Consider the following 15,323-nt stretch of genomic DNA (forward strand, 5'->3'; position numbering starts at 1 on the left):
TATTCAATAAGAAAAGATGTGTGAAGGCCATACTTCATGACTTCAACTGCTCACAGTCCATCAAAATAATATGAGGACTCTGTTTTCTGCAAATACGGAAGCACTTCCAATATTTTCACTTTTTCAGTATCAGCATAAGCAAAAAGCTGTTGCCATTGGGCCATTCTGAGATCTCCAAGCCAAAAGGAAATGGAAAAAAAAGGGGGGGGGGAGACCTCTGTAGGAAATCACAGAAGATCTCTGTAGTTGAAATCACATTCAACTACTGCTACTTCTGCTCTAAATGTCTGTTTGATATCCCACTTCTGACACTTTGTATAAAATTTGGGTTTAGTCATATGAGGGACACACCACAGTAAAAGTAAACAGTAAAAGTAAACATAATAGTTTATTGCCAAATACACACAGTATTCTCCTAGCTTCTATGACTGCTCTCTAAGTCGGACTGCCTGCAGTTCTTCCCTCCTAGCCAGCCCAGCTCTTCTGTAAACCACCATCCTCTGCATTCCTGTAAGGATGTGTCTCTAAATTACAACACCCACTACTGCGACCCTAGCATGAAGCTGCTGATATGGAATTCATATGCAGATTTGACACTAACAGACTTGTTCTTAACAGGGACGGAAAGTAGCTAACTCATGGACACAAAGTAAACATCTCTAAAATTACTCTTTTCCAGGGCTTTTTTTGAGCAGGAATGCACAGAAACACAGTTCTTGTTGGCTTGGTGTCAGGGGTGTGTGGCCAATATGCAAATGAGTTTCTGCTGGGCTTTTTTCCCCACACACACAAAAAAGCCCTGCTCTTTTTATTTTATTTTACCATATTTATATGCCGCCCTCCCCTGATGGGCTCAGGGCAGCTAACAACAATTAAAAACAACAAATAATTTTAAGACAAAATATACAGTAAAAGGCCATAATATACAAAAATTTAAGTCAACAGAGAATCCAAGATGTGTGTTGATGTTACTAGTTGTTGTTTTGGCACTATATTCATTGTTGTTACTAAGTGCTTAGTTTGTTTGCAAGCGGGGAGTCCTGTAGTGCTGTTCTCTACCTCTCTCCCCCTCTTATGTTTTCCTATGGCTACCCACAGAGACTGTTAATACTCCTTTAAGGACTGCTGAGTATTCTCTTAGTTAGCTACAACTAATTGTTCAAAAGGAAAGAAGCATTTATAATTTTTCAAACAGTTGTTACTAGGTGTTATTTAGTGCTTTACAGATCCATATACTGGTGTCGGTCAGGCTGTCAGTGCTGTAGAGTGGCAGCCACCTCCCTTAGCTGTTAAAAGCTTTTCTATTATTCACACGTTCTTCCAATTCTTCACCGGTTGGGAGTGCTCTACACCCATTCTGTCTGGATCTTTTTCTATTCTAACTGTATCTTGTTTCCATTTGTTCCTCGGATATTATTGTAACATACCTATCACCTGGACCGTTGGACCTTCAGACCTACACTTGTAACCACAGCCTCCCTCTTCTTGAATTTGTTGTTCTGTATATATGTTGTTCTGTGTATCTGTTTATACCAGTCTGAGAGCAACAATTCATGCATCTGATGAAGCAGGCTCTAGCCCACAAAAGCTTGTACCACAATGCATTTGTTAGTCCTGTAGGTGTCACATAAGTCTTCACCCATCTTTAATGGGAGCAGCATGTTCACATCATCTTGTGAGGTCTTGCTTTCATCTCCTGAGACGACAGAGCTACAGATCAGGCCCATGACCTGGTAGTACTTCTGGGAAGCAAATCAGATGCCTTCCAAGGCAGAAAACCACAATTAAATACAATGGACCAATCAGTGCAGTGAGTGACTGTTATTGGGGTATGAATGCCATCTGGTGGTCAAACCTGGTAAAAGAAACATAGCTTTAGTCTTGCCTCAGCAAAAACAGATAAAACAACAAAATAATCCTTTGGCATCCTGAAATCCTCTCATGAACTTCCTCCTCTGAAATGTGGGATCTGTTAGGAAAATAAGGATTAGGAAAACAAGCTTAAAGACAAAAACAAGCCTCTTCCTCCACACACCCACACTAGCCACAGTGCTTCTTGTCCCAAAACTCAGACAGTGGGATAATGTGTGGTTCTTTATTCTTTTCCTGATAGACAGGAGGGGAGAAAATGGGGGAGGGGAAAGAGACAGAGAACTGCCTTTCTCCTTCACCCACAGTAGACCTTCATATACGTCAGTATACCATGGATGCAGGATATGTGAAAAATACAAAGGGTTTCTTTTAGGGGGAGAGGAGAAGACAGACTTGGGTTTTCTCACTCATTGCTGTATGATCTAGAACCAGGGACTGTTTGGTAGAAAAAAAGGTGGTGGAGTTCATCTAGGGATTGTTATGCAGCTGCCCCTACTATTCAATGGACAAGGTAGGTAGGTGGGGAGGAGGAGGGGGAACCCTCAGAAAGGTTCAGGAGCTGTGCTCCTGTGAGCTCCTGCTGAATTCAAGGCCTGCCTAGAACAAAACTGGAGTGCAGTAGCACCTTTAAGACCAACAAAGTTTTATTCAGAATGTAAGCTTTCATGTGCATGCACACTTCATTTCATCATGCATGCACTGAAAGCTTACATTCAACTCTCGTGTTTATTTGTGCTGCAACAGACAAACACAGCTACCATTCTGGAATGTTTCAGAAATTAGCCCACTGTGTTGTTGGATGCCTGCCTGTCAAATGTTAAGTACCCAAAGCAAGTTTTACACCAACTTTTGAGATTTTTCTTCTTTCTTTAAAAAAACACAAATACATTTCCATGTATAATGAACAATCACAAAACGCACAGTGGGACTTTCTTGAAAGCAGCCCATTCCTGGGTAGCCTTATTAATCCGGACCAGCAAAACAACACAGGAGTTCAGCAGCAGCTTCAAAGATGGCAGAGTTTGTAGCCATGCACTCAAAATAATCACATAAATAAATACAGCCAAGGGAGAGCCAGTTAAGTGCTCGGACTCTTATCTGGGAGAACAGGTATGAATCCCCACTCCTCCATTTAAAGCTGCTGGAATGGCCTTGGATCAGCCATAGCTCTCACAGGAGTTGTCCTTGAAAAGGGCAGCTGCTGTAAGAGCTCTCTTAGCCCCACCCACCTCATTAGGGTTGCCAATCCCCTCCCCCCACTTCAGGGTCATCAGAAAGCAGGGGGAGGGGAGGGAAATGTCTGCTGGGAACGCTCTTATTCTCTATAGAGATTTATTCCCATAGAAAATAATGGAGAATTGATCCGCGGGTATCTGGGGCTCTGGCGGGGCTGTGTTTTGAGGTAGAGGCACCAAATTTTCAGTACAGCATCTAGTGCCTCTCCCCAAAATATCCCCCAAGTTTCAAAACGATTGGACCAGGGGGCCCAATTCTATGAGCCCCAAAAGAAGGTGCCCCTATCCATCATTATTTCCTATGGAAGGAAGGCATTGAAAAGGTGTGCCCGTCCCTTTAAATGTGATGGCCAGAACTCCCTTGGAGTTCAATAATGCTTGTCATAGCCTTGATCTTGGCTCTACTCCAATGTCTCCTGGCTCCACCCCCAAAGTCCCCAGATATTTCTTAAATTGGACTTGGCAACCCTATACCTCATAAAGTGTTTGTTGTTTGTAGGGAGGGGGAAGGTAAAGGAGATTATGACCAATCTGAGATTCAGAGTGTATAGGGCGGGATATAAATCTAATATTCTTCTTCTTCTTCCATAACATGAAGAAAATCTGATTTTCATGCAAACGGTTCCACGCTCAATTCCTGGCATTTTAACTTTAAAAAAAGAACAGATTGTAGGCGGGGCGAAAACCCTCTACCTGAGACGCGGCCAAGTCACAACAGCTCGTCCAAGGGGCGACTAAAGCGTCAGGCAGCTTCACGTGTATCCAGTTCTCCAGCGCCACTTCTACGCAGCGAGAACATCTCATTGAATCGTGGTTCAGCCTGGCGGCGGCTGATAAACCAAATAGCCCTTGCCCCGCCCCGCCTCCCTCCCCTAGCCACACCTCCTCGAGGCGGAGCCCTCCAGCCGCTTCCTCCTGCAGGAGGAGGCCTGCCCGAGTTTGCAGGGTTTCCCCCGTCCACCGAGGGGCGCAGTTCATCGGCTCCTCAAATGCCCCAAGAATGGGGCTGGGGCCTGAGTGGTCGCTGCCAGCGGCTGATGCACTTCAGCTCGCCTGGCTTCTCTGCGCTGCTGCCGGGATCTTGCAGGGCTCGGGGGCTGCTGCAGCCGGGACGAGAGGAGGATCCCTCCGTCCTTCCGGAGGTGCTGCTGGGACGGAGGCTTGTGGAGGGTGGCGCTGCCGGGAGGGGGTGGTGGTGAAGGTGGCGGGGGCTTTTGCAGGGGCGGGGGGGGCATCGGTGTGTCTTGGGAGGCGCAGATCCGCGGTTTGTAGATAGTGAAGTGCAGCACGTGCGGGACTGGAGGAGGTTTGGGAGGAAAAAGGAATGAGAATTGGGCGGTGTATGAATACGCCGAATTTCGCCGGCTGCGTGTGCAGTGTCCACTGAATTCATTTAATTGAAGCGGAACTAGGGTGACCTTGGCTTCGGTGCCCTGCAGTTGGCCCTCTGGGGCTCCAGGCTGGCCAATGAGAGGAGGCTGGTCTAGATGGACCATTGGGCTGGGTTGCAGAAAGCCAGGCGATGATTCCCATGTGCTGTCCAGATCTGTGCTAAAACCTCAGATGAAGGCAAATCACATTATTTTCTGGACACGTGGAATGATGCTTTGAAATACGTGGAAAAGCAGGATATAAATATTTTAATAAGCAAATAATAAATACAGGTTCCCAGGGAATCTTGCTTTTCTTCTTACTGCCCCACTCATCAGTCCTGCCTACAAGACTGGTACCTGGAGGGAGTTTATGTTCTCAGGGTCAACATAGTATGAATCAGAAGATTCAGGTACCAAGGGATGGTGCTGGGCAAAGATCTGTAGCTTGCAGAAGAAGGAATATATGATGAACCCATGTGCAATGTCACTTTGCACGTGGGGGGCGGAGCACAAAGAAGTGGAGTGCTACTTTGGTTGGATTTGGTGGTAGACTTGGAAGAGGAGAATGTTAAGTGTTTGTTCACTTTCACAGCTGTGTAAGAGAGCCAATGTAGGCTTCATAGGCCTCTTACCAACTGATCTGTGCAGCAGGTGTTTCCAGCCTTGCCTTAAAGAATAAGTTCCAGAAAGTCACGGAAAAGCTGTTAAAATTAGTGTGTACAGACAAAATAGCTAAAAGGCACTTCAGGCTTAAGCTTCCTATAGCCAGATCCTACTTTGTTTGATGCATACAACTGATGGAGTGTGCTGTATCTCACAAAAGATTATTTATTTATTTATTTGATTAATATCCCGCCCTCCCCGCCGAAGCAGGCTCAGGGCGGCTCACAACATAAAAAATCCCACAAACAATTAAATTAATGAGTGTTAAAATTACACATTCAATAATAAAATATATACAATGATTTAAAACAGTTAAAACAATTATGTCACAACTCATCGTTATTTTGGAAAGCCAGCTGGATGCCATTAGTTCTTTAAACTACTATTGTTCTTCATGCTCTGCTGTTTGTAATAAGGTTACAGAGTTATAATTAACTACAGGGAAGTTCTGGTCTGTACATTGTTCCTCAACTGGTGCTGACAAATGGAGCTGAAGTGAATGCCTTTAACTTGTTTCTAGATGGCATGAATGTGCTCTTCGTTGTTTCCGATGACTTGCGTCCTGCTTTGGGCTGTTACAGAGACCTAGTTGTGAAATCTCCAAACATTGACCAGCTGGCCTCGCAAAGTGTTGTGTTCCAGAATGCTTTTGCACAAGTAAGTGACTGGGATTCTAAAACTTTTCTGTGTTTTCCTGATAGTAGGCCAATGATCGCATGGCCATTGCCAGGCAGCCAACCATGCAAGTTACCCTTGAAGGGCCAACCACTTGAAGCTGCAGAACTTGAGGGGAGGCCCAATGAAGGGGTCTTGCGTGGCCTATGTGAGTTGTTCCCCTTAGAGACTGCTGTGGCATCTGCTGACTGAGCTGGTGTATCATTTCATGCTCAGCACATGTTGGAGGTGTTTATGGACACCAGAAAGAGTTTTTTTCTGCCGTCTACTAGTCTTAAAATTTTAATCTGAATTTATGAATTCATTGTATTTTTGTATTATATTTATTGTATTTGGTTTTAACTTCTGTAAGCTACCCTAAGGCTGCTTGTGGGGAGGGCAGGATATAAATTTAATAAATAAATAATACTTAGTTGAGTGCTTTCTGTTATTTTTTCATATTGACATTGTATATCTTTGCATATTGACTTTATCTTGTTTGTCGTGGCTTGTTTGTATAGTCTGTCCATATATTGCATCCAACCCAATTTCGTATAATCATTTTTAAAAATTCATGGAGGATAGGTTTTGACCACAAATGTAACCTGCATATTCAGAGACACTGACCACCAGATACTGGGGACATACAGCAAAGAGGGCTGTCACCTTCATGACCTACATGGGCCAGCCTTTGTTGACAACCTAATGGTGGATTTGATGGGGGAACTAAAGGGTGTGATTCACATGGCCATTTTTTCAGGTTCCTTGGGAATTGGGTTGACTTGTCTGTAACAGCTCAAGAATGTGCTCCTCCCTCCCCTCTTCTTTTTCAGCAAGCTGTATGTGCGCCCAGCAGAGTATCATTTCTCACTGGACGAAGGCCAGACACCACCAGACTGTATGACTTCCATTCTTACTGGCGGGTACACTCAGGGAATTACTCTACACTCCCGCAGTACTTCAAGGAGAACGGTTACATAACCATGTCGGTAGGGAAAGTATTTCACCCTGGTAAGCTTGGGACAGGATCACAAAAGACCTGTCAGCACCAGCTTTTCTAAAAGCAAGATGGCCTCGCCATCGCTAAGGGGAACTCCTTAGTTGAGTTTGAACACTACCCAGCATTTTCTTCTCTGCTGTGTTTTCCCTCCAGGAATTTCATCAAATCATAGCGACGACTATCCATACAGTTGGTCTGTTCCACCTTTTCATCCCTCCTCTGAAAAATATGAAAACACAAAAGTGAGTAAACACTTTATCTCTGTGTAAAATACAAAGGAAGAGAACTTTGGCAGGTGGTGATGGGAAACTACTGTAGAGGCTTCCTGGGAGGGTCAGTGGGTGTTGCTCTGAGCAGGGCTGTTGTTGGTAGAGGAACGTGTTGCTAATTCTTGTCCTGTTGTGAGAGGAGAGCTGGAAGCTCTGCTTTTGAGGAGGGGGCCTAGCTGCATGCACATGCTTTCCAAGTAGAAGGTCCAAAGTTCAGTTCCTGGCACCTCTGGTTAACAGATCTCAGGGAAAGATCTTTTTGTGCTTCTGTGAGAACCACCACTAGTCAAAGGACACAGTACTGAGCTAGCTGGACCGGTGGTTAAACGTGATATGAATTAAAGACTCAAGTGAACAAGGGATCCTTCCCAAATGCAAGTAGTATCTCTTTAATTAGTCTTATTTTTTCCTGTACCATCATAGCAACTTTGAATTTCTTTCAGGTTTGCAAAGGGAAAGATGGACAACTTCATGCCAACCTGCTGTGCCCTGTGGATGTCGCTGAGATGCCTGAGGGTACCTTGCCAGATATCCAGAGCACTGATGAAGCAATCCATTTATTGAAGATGATGAAAGAAAACAACAGCAAATTTTTCCTTGCCGTTGGATATCACAAACCACACATCCCATTCAGGTACCCTCAGGTGAGGATGCTGGAGCAAAAGAAGCTGTCTGATACTAGGGGCTTGTTTTGGGCAATGCAATTTCGCTCGAAGGCCAACAGATTGGAAAAGAGTTGAGTTGGGGCCGTGAGTGGGGGTGGAGGCTAAATATGCTCATTGGCCCAAGCAGCCTCGGCCATGAAAAGCCAAGCTAGCCCTGTTCTAGACCAGATGAATGTTAAACTTGCCACAAGAAGGTTACACCAAGTTGAACACAAGAAACCAACCATTTATTATGGCCTGCCTGAAGGGTCACCACCCTTCTGTTTGTGCAAATCTAGGCAGGCAGTGGGGAGGGAAGGTGGCATGGGATAGCCTGATCTCATCAGAACTCCGAAGCTAAGCAGGGTCATGCTTGGATGGAAGACCACCAAGGAAGATCCCGTGGAAGAAGACAATTAAAAAATCACCCGTGCTTCTCCCTTATCTTGAAAGCCCCTTGTTGGGTTGCCATAAGTTGGTTGCAACTTGATGGCACTTACATACGTACATAAGCAGGCAGTGAAAACAGAAGACTGTCAATCTCCTGGGGCAGTTGTGGTAGGTACCTGGTGGGCTGAGTTCAGTTTTGTGAGTGTCAGCTTGCATTGCCATAGAAAAAGAAGTTGTGGGCAATGTTCCCTCTAAGCTGCAGAGTCTTGTGAGCAAAAATTCTACTTTGTGAACTACTGGCATTAAAGTTGTGAGCGACTGCATAAATTATTGTGCTCTGGGATCATCCTTCCTGAGCTAAGACAAAAATGTGTGAGCTGGAGGCTAAAAATCTGTGAACTAGCTCACGCTAACTCAGCATAGAGGGAACACTGGTTGTGGGCTGCATGTTGTCCAGCCTACAATGCTCTTCATTTTGAATTTGAATCCAGCAGCTGGTTACATTTTCCAGTTCAGAGCCCTGGAGGTTCCTCTACTGGCAGGCAGAGAGAGCTGGAGGAGATGGGCAGCAGATATCCAATGAAGGGAGAGTCACTGGCTGTCTTTCATGGTTTTCTTTCTTTATTTGCCTTAAGCCGTTAAGATATGGAGAAAGGTTTCCCTATGCACATCCAAGAGTAAACAGGGGACCTGTGGCCCTTGAAAGACTAACAAAATGTATTCCAGCATAAGTGTTTGTGAGTTAAAGCTCGCTCCACTAGACACATTGAACCATACATCAGTTTAGTTGATGGTTTTCTATTCACAGCAAGCAGAAATGTGGGGTCGGGGACTGACCTTACAAAGTGAGGTTGGTTTAAAACAAGATCTATTAAAAAGCACCATGGGTGCACTCAGAGTGGGGTTGGGCCACCCCCAACTGTTAGAGAGCCAAAACAGGCAGGGTTAACATAAAATCTAGCACAGGATAAGCAGATGCAGTCAGATGTATATGCAAGACATAAGCTCCTACATGATTAATCTCCACAGTGAATGATGTACCTACCTACCTTGGCTTTAAGATTCAGCACCAAGACAGATCTGTCGTTTGTTCAGGTTTTGCCATAGCAAGCTTTGCGCGATGTTACACTGAAATAATTTTACTTTGCTCTAGGAATTTCTCAAATTGTACCCACTGGAAAACATCACACTAGCCCCAGATCCTGATGTTCCTAAAGGATTACCTCCAGTGGCATACAATCCCTGGACAGACATCAGGCGTAGGGATGATGTTCAAGCACTGAATATCAGCTTCCCTTATGGGCCAATTCCAGAAGATTTCCAGGTAAGTGGCTGAGGCCCTTCTTCTGCACCTGTGTGGCTGTGATCTGAAGGCAAGGAGGAAAGTGTCCTGTAGCTGAAACTCTGGGGCATCCTTATGTTGGTTGCTTCATGCAGCACCGCTGATCTTAGTAACAAATCGGAAGTGTGCAAGAGTGCAGCAGTAGGCTAAAAACCATACAGTCTCCTGAAAAGAGCCAGCAGGGTGAAGTGGTGGAAGTACTGGACTAAGGTCCCTGGTTGAAATCCCTACTCTGTCCTGAAAGCTTGCTGGGTGACCTTGAGCTTGTCATACACTCAGCCTAGCCTACCTTACAAGTTTGTTGTGAGGATAAAATGGAGTGGGAAAGACCAATGCGCTTCTCTCTGAGTTGCTTGAAGGAACAGCAGGGCAATTATATATTAAGTATATAAAAGAAAGGTGCAGTTCGTCGATATAGTGAGCATAGGACAGAAGCTACAGGGAAAGTAAGGATGTGATGGCCATAGTACCCAGACATGTGAGTTACCTGATTAGATAAATAGATGAGCTTGAACTCTGTGTCTTCTTGTCCACAACCTGAGGCAAATGAGGAAAATCAGAGTCTTGGGAATTATTCAGGGTTTTCTCTCTCTGACATTCAGCTAGTATCAGCTGTAAAGTAATACTTTTGTTACCAGAATAAATTTAAGGGTGATGTTTGCTGACATATTGAAGGAGATGTTCCAGCCCTTTGTTGTTAATAGGACAGCCACGATTGCAAACAAATCTTCAGCATGGAAATGCTGGGAGTCTTTTAAAGTCGCAGGAGATCCTTGACAAATGGTTTTAGTAACAGGCAATTACTTACATTTCCCCCTCTTGCCTGCCTTTTTGTAGCGACAGATTCGTCAGAACTATTTTGCCTCTGTCTCCTACTTGGATATGTTAGTTGGGAAATTGTTGAATGCCTTGGACGACACAGGGCTCTCCAATAACACAATTGTGGTGTTCACGGCCGACCACGGTAAGTCCTCTGAGCCCTCTTGTGATCTGGGCCCCTGCAGTTTGTTAAAGAATTTTCTTGAAGTACAAATACACCTAGGTAAACATACAATCTCTTCAGCTGATACATGCAGCACCTATATATTTTTCTTCTTAATTAAGAATGTTGATTGTGTCTATAAGGGTCTGGGTGGCTTGTTAAAGCCAAATGCAGTATTGCTACAAGAAATTATGGCCTTAAAACTGTTCTTTTCCCACTATCACCACATTCAAAAAGTATTTTGCTTAATAGTGTTTTAGCACAAAGAAGCCTATAGTCACTCTTTGCAACCCTGCCCACAAGCATTTATGTTAGTCATTTGTTTCCTAAGAGAAAAAAGGAATCAAGTTTTGCAAGAGTTCCCTGCCACAGGCATTTGTGGGAGTTACTAATTCTTGTAAATCTGTTGTAGTGAGATCTGAAACAGTATCTTCAAAGATGTCAAGCCCTGCTCTGCAACTTGTGGGTAGCAACACCACTGAAATAGGGAAGGAATTCACTGCCACAGGAGGTGGTGGTGGCCACAAGCATGGCCACCTTCAAGAGGGGGTTAGATAAAAATATGGAGCAGAGGTCCATCAGTGGCTATTAGCCACAGTGTGTATGTGTGTGTATATATATATATATATATATATATATATATATATATATATATATATATATATATATATATATATATATATATATATATATATTTGGCCGCTGTGTGACACAGAATGTTGGACTGGATGGGCCATTGGCCTGATCTAACATGGCTTCTCTTATGTTCTTATGTTCTTATGACTTGACAGTTCAGAATGTGAATTTGCTGCTCTTGGTGGTATTCTGAACCTGGCACCGTTCCCTCACAGCTTTTCTCTGACTCTGAACATAATCTGATGTGGAGAAAAACTCCCTGGTCTGCTTCCTCTCAATATCTCTGGCTTGGTGGCAACAGCTGCAATGAAAATGAGGGTAGCAGCAGCATAGATGTCTGAGAGGCCTTCCTTTCTCTTCCCTTGCACCTGGAATGCCAATATCTCAGGGGCCTTGGAAGTGGTAGTGTTCCTAGGCAAGCTGGGTTCATGAAAGTGGAAGTCATCTAGACCCTCCTTTGTGTTCCTGCTAATGTCATCATCAGATCAATTGGGTTTCCAAATTCTGGAGTGGGTTTGAAAAATACCCAGCTGTTTTCTGATTTTTGGGGGAAAAAGTTTGTTTTATGGAGCCTGTTTCCAAACTGAGCCCAGCTGTTACTGTTTGTGGTTTTCAATATGACTGTTCATGCTGAAAATGGAAAGGATGATGTCTTTCCTCATTTAATCCTTGGTCTCTTATAGGGTGGTCGCTGGGTGAGCACGGTGAATGGGCGAAATACAGCAACTTTGATATTGCGACTCGGGTCCCGCTGATGTTCTATGTGCCTGGAATGACGGCTCCTCTCTCTTACACACGAGACACACTCTTCCCTTTCATTGACCTCTTTGGCCAAGTTTCGAAACCTCTACCCCAAAGTAAATTTCTACCACTTACGGATAGCGCATGCATGGATATTATTATAGTGGTTCTTTTTGATGGCAGTCAAATTAGAGGTAGTTGCTTTGAATGATGGCTGAGAGATCTGCCAGAATATTCCCATGTCCGTTCTGGTTTTTTAAAAATCTCCCTGTCACATTTTTATCTTGCTTTTCATCCAAGGGACTCAGGAAGGCACACCTTGTTTTTCTTTCTTCCACTTTATGCTCACAGCAACATTCTGAGGTAGACTAGGCTGAGGGATGGTCACTGATCCCAGGTTACCCAGTGAGTGTCATGGCTGAAGAGGGACAGCAGTTACCCGACAGCAGGAGTCTTTCCCCCGTAATGTAGCATTCAGTTTCTAGAGCACTCTGTTGCCACCATAAAATCAGTACCACTCGGTGGAGTGCACTTAATGTGGTGTAGTATTTGGAGAGCTGGACTAGACCAAAGAAATCTGGGTTCAGATCCCTGCTTGCAGTGAGACTTAATATTCTATGTGCCTGGAATGATGGCTCCTCTCTGTTACCCACGAGACAGACAGAGTAGCCTAGGGCCAGTCATTCTGTCTCAGCCTAACCTACTTCACAGGGTTGTGGGTGAAGATATAGTTGAGAAGGGGAGAACTATATAGGCCATCCTGAGATCCTTGGAGGAAAGGTGGGATAAAAATATTAACACAAATGAATAAATTCAGCAAGTTGATTTGCTAACGTCAGGGGTGGCCGAACTTGCTTAATGTAAGATCCACATGGAATAAACGGCAGATGTTTGAGAGCTGAAAGACATGAACATCAGATGTTTGAGAGCCGGAAGGAAAGAAGGAAGGTGGGTGGGTGGAAAGAAAGCAAGTAGATGGGGGAGGGAGTGAGAGGTAGAAAGAAAGCAATTTTAACTTTAAATGCACTTTCCAAGCTGTCGGCTGGCTTGGCTTGGAGAAATGATTTAAAAAGACGAATGCTTTCTCCAAGCCGGCCAATGGAGCAGTGGGGGCTTTGAGAGCCACACAATATGTGTGAAAGAGCCACATGTGGCTCCTGAGCCATAATTTGGCCTCCCCTGGCTAATAACTTCAAATGTTTCTTCCATAACCTCCTCTCCCCCAATTTAGGTAAAGCTAAAGAAATGGTCGAGTTGGTGTCTTTATTCCCGACGCTTGCTGAGCTTGCTGGATTAAGAATTCCCCCTCCTTGCCAGAAGACTTCATTTCACATCTCGTTGTGCACTGAGGGGCAAAGCATGGTACAGTATTTCCCATCCACCAAAGGAGGGCACAAGAGCCGTGATGATGAAGGAAAGCCCCGAAGGCCACCGATTGCTTTCAGCCAGTACCCACGTCCCAGCGACACTCCTCAGCTTGACTCCGATTTGCCGCTTCTTAAAGACATAAGAGTGATGGGCTATTCCATGCGTACTGCTTTCTACAGGTGCACTCTGTGGCTGGGGTTCAGTCCCAACAACTTTTCTGTGGACTGGAATGACGTTCATGCAGGAGAATTGTATTTTGCAGAAAGCGACCCTAATCAAGATCATAATATGTATGGAAGTGAGGGACATGGTGATCTTACCAAAAAGCTTTGCATGATCTTGGCGCACTGAGCTTGAGCCTCTCTCTGTAAAGCCACACTACCAAATTGAATAACAGGCACTTTATTTGTTTATGTGTAGTTTTGTGTTACACATGAAACAACTAGTGCCAGAATCGCTTTATGGGTCTCTTGGATTGCAGTTTGTGTTTATATGGAATACAGTCAAACACATCCTGCATTCTTGTGTTTTTTCTCCCTAAAAATTATTTTTTTCTGTATTTACAGGTCTTTTTAAAAAGCTTTGCTTTGTATCAGAACATTTCAAAGTGGTTAGAAATAAAATTATTTTAAAATAATGAACTCTGTAAAGAAAGGCAAATGCCAGTGCATCCATCCATAGAGGTGTAGGAGATGTGTTTTCACCAATCTATGGAAGGCTAGCAGGGATGGGACCAAACAAATGCTTTGGACAATGGAATTCTAAAGTTCTGAGGCAGCTGCTGCAGACTATGAACAATTTGCACACAGGAAAAGGACTTTTTCTCCTGATCTCAGACCTTGGGAAGCTGATGAAAAGCTCACATCAAACATCTTATCAGTCATTATTTATAAACTTCCCCCATCCCTTTTATTTTTTCAATCCCATCTTGCTTTGACTGCATTGCTCCTTTGAAAATCTGTCACTGTTTTATTGAGCAGAGGCTTTCTGCAGGAAAGAGAGAGTGGCTGAGGAAGTGAGTTTATTGTATGATAAATTATGAGAAATTTTTTCCGTCCAACTCACCCCTCAGTCCTGAAAACACAAATTCTTTTGGTTAAGCTGGTTTCCTCTTAGCCTTCACAAAACTCAAGCATTAGCACAAACTTGTAACACAAGCCTCCTTTCCACTCATTCCCAACTGATCCATAGATTCTTGCACGTAACTGAAGAATATTTTCTGTCAATGGCATTGCAGATATAAACCATGGTATGGTAATGAGCTTACAGACCAGACCACCCTGGACCTAGTAAAGTGTACATCTTTTCCCTCTTCCCCATGACTTGGGCCTTTGGCCTCTGCTCATGTGTGCAATATAGGTGTAATAATATATGTGCAATGTATAATTTGCAATAATATATGTGCAATCGTCTGCACTATAGAAGTACTAAGGGTTTTTTTTTTGAGGCCCATGTATAGCACTTTGAAAAAAGGATATGCAAAGTAAGTGTCCAAGGTGGAAAAGTCCTGAGTAGCCATGTTTCTGTATTCGTCCACAGACTGATCTCCCAGTTACTAGGAATATGCTGTATTTTTGTTTCTCTGAGGGCTGCTCCTCGTCTTTGGTCTGACTAATGTTCTGTGTATAACAGCCCATAAACAAATACAAACTGCGCAGGTGATGCTGTTAATTTGAGTTTTATGCTCCAGGAAGGCTGAGCAACCGGGTCTGGCCTTGTCAAAATCCAGGCCTAATGGTTGATTGCTCACTGAAGAGGAAGCAGGGGCTGTTATGACTCCATTAATAACTGTGGAGTGCTCTCGCCTTAATGCACATTCAGTTCAACCCTTCATAGGTTTACTCAGAAAGAAGTCTGAGTTCAGTGTGACCTACTCCTAAGTAAAAGATGCAGCTTTAATATGTTGGTTGTTAATGAGGACTATTTACATTGAAAACTAACCAGATCTTTGGAGGACCTCAGGTATTCTGAAACTGACTGTAACCCATGGCATGAGTACTAGTCTGCTGTGTGTGAGAGCCAGTTTGGCATAGTGGTTAAGTGCATGAATTCTAATCTGGGAGAACCAGGTTTGATTCCCCACTCCTCGACATGCAGCTGCTGAGTGACCTTGGGTCAGTCAAATTTCTTGATAGAGCTATTATTCCAAGAGCA

At 44.0% G+C, this 15,323-nt stretch overlaps 1 protein-coding gene and 1 long non-coding RNA gene across 2 annotated transcripts; one reads left to right on the forward strand and one right to left on the reverse strand.

Moving 5' to 3' along the window:
• Window positions 1–790: 790 nt before the first annotated feature.
• LOC132579271 (uncharacterized) lies at window positions 791–4,195 on the reverse strand. The gene is made up of 2 exons (XR_009555967.1): window positions 3,801–4,195; window positions 791–1,855 (listed from the first exon to the last, which is right to left on the reverse strand). It is a non-coding gene; the product is annotated as an uncharacterized LOC132579271 (long non-coding RNA).
• On the forward strand, window positions 4,021–13,806 carry IDS (iduronate 2-sulfatase). Its single transcript, XM_060249526.1, has 9 exons — window positions 4,021–4,249; window positions 5,664–5,800; window positions 6,631–6,808; window positions 6,951–7,039; window positions 7,510–7,710; window positions 9,254–9,424; window positions 10,280–10,406; window positions 11,744–11,917; window positions 13,033–13,806. The coding sequence occupies exons 1-9, from the start codon at window positions 4,108–4,110 to the stop codon at window positions 13,518–13,520; spliced, it is 1,707 nt and encodes a 568-aa protein (XP_060105509.1). The 5' UTR covers window positions 4,021–4,107; the 3' UTR covers window positions 13,521–13,806.
• The last annotated feature ends 1,517 nt before the right edge of the window (window positions 13,807–15,323 follow it).

This window comes from Heteronotia binoei, chromosome 11 (assembly GCF_032191835.1).
Source record: "Heteronotia binoei isolate CCM8104 ecotype False Entrance Well chromosome 11, APGP_CSIRO_Hbin_v1, whole genome shotgun sequence".
Taxonomy (NCBI): domain Eukaryota; kingdom Metazoa; phylum Chordata; class Lepidosauria; order Squamata; family Gekkonidae; genus Heteronotia; species Heteronotia binoei.

Bases quoted from the DNA above. Each gene is read 5' to 3' on its own strand.
- IDS (XM_060249526.1), top strand. From the start codon at position 4,108: ATGGGGCTGGGGCCTGAGTGGTCGCTGCCAGCGGCTGATGCACTTCAG. The intron at 7,040-7,509 runs GTGAGTAAACAC...AATTTCTTTCAG, and splicing joins AAAAATATGAAAACACAAAA to GTTTGCAAAGGGAAAGATGG. The intron at 11,918-13,032 runs GTAAATTTCTAC...CCCCCAATTTAG, and splicing joins TTCGAAACCTCTACCCCAAA to GTAAAGCTAAAGAAATGGTC.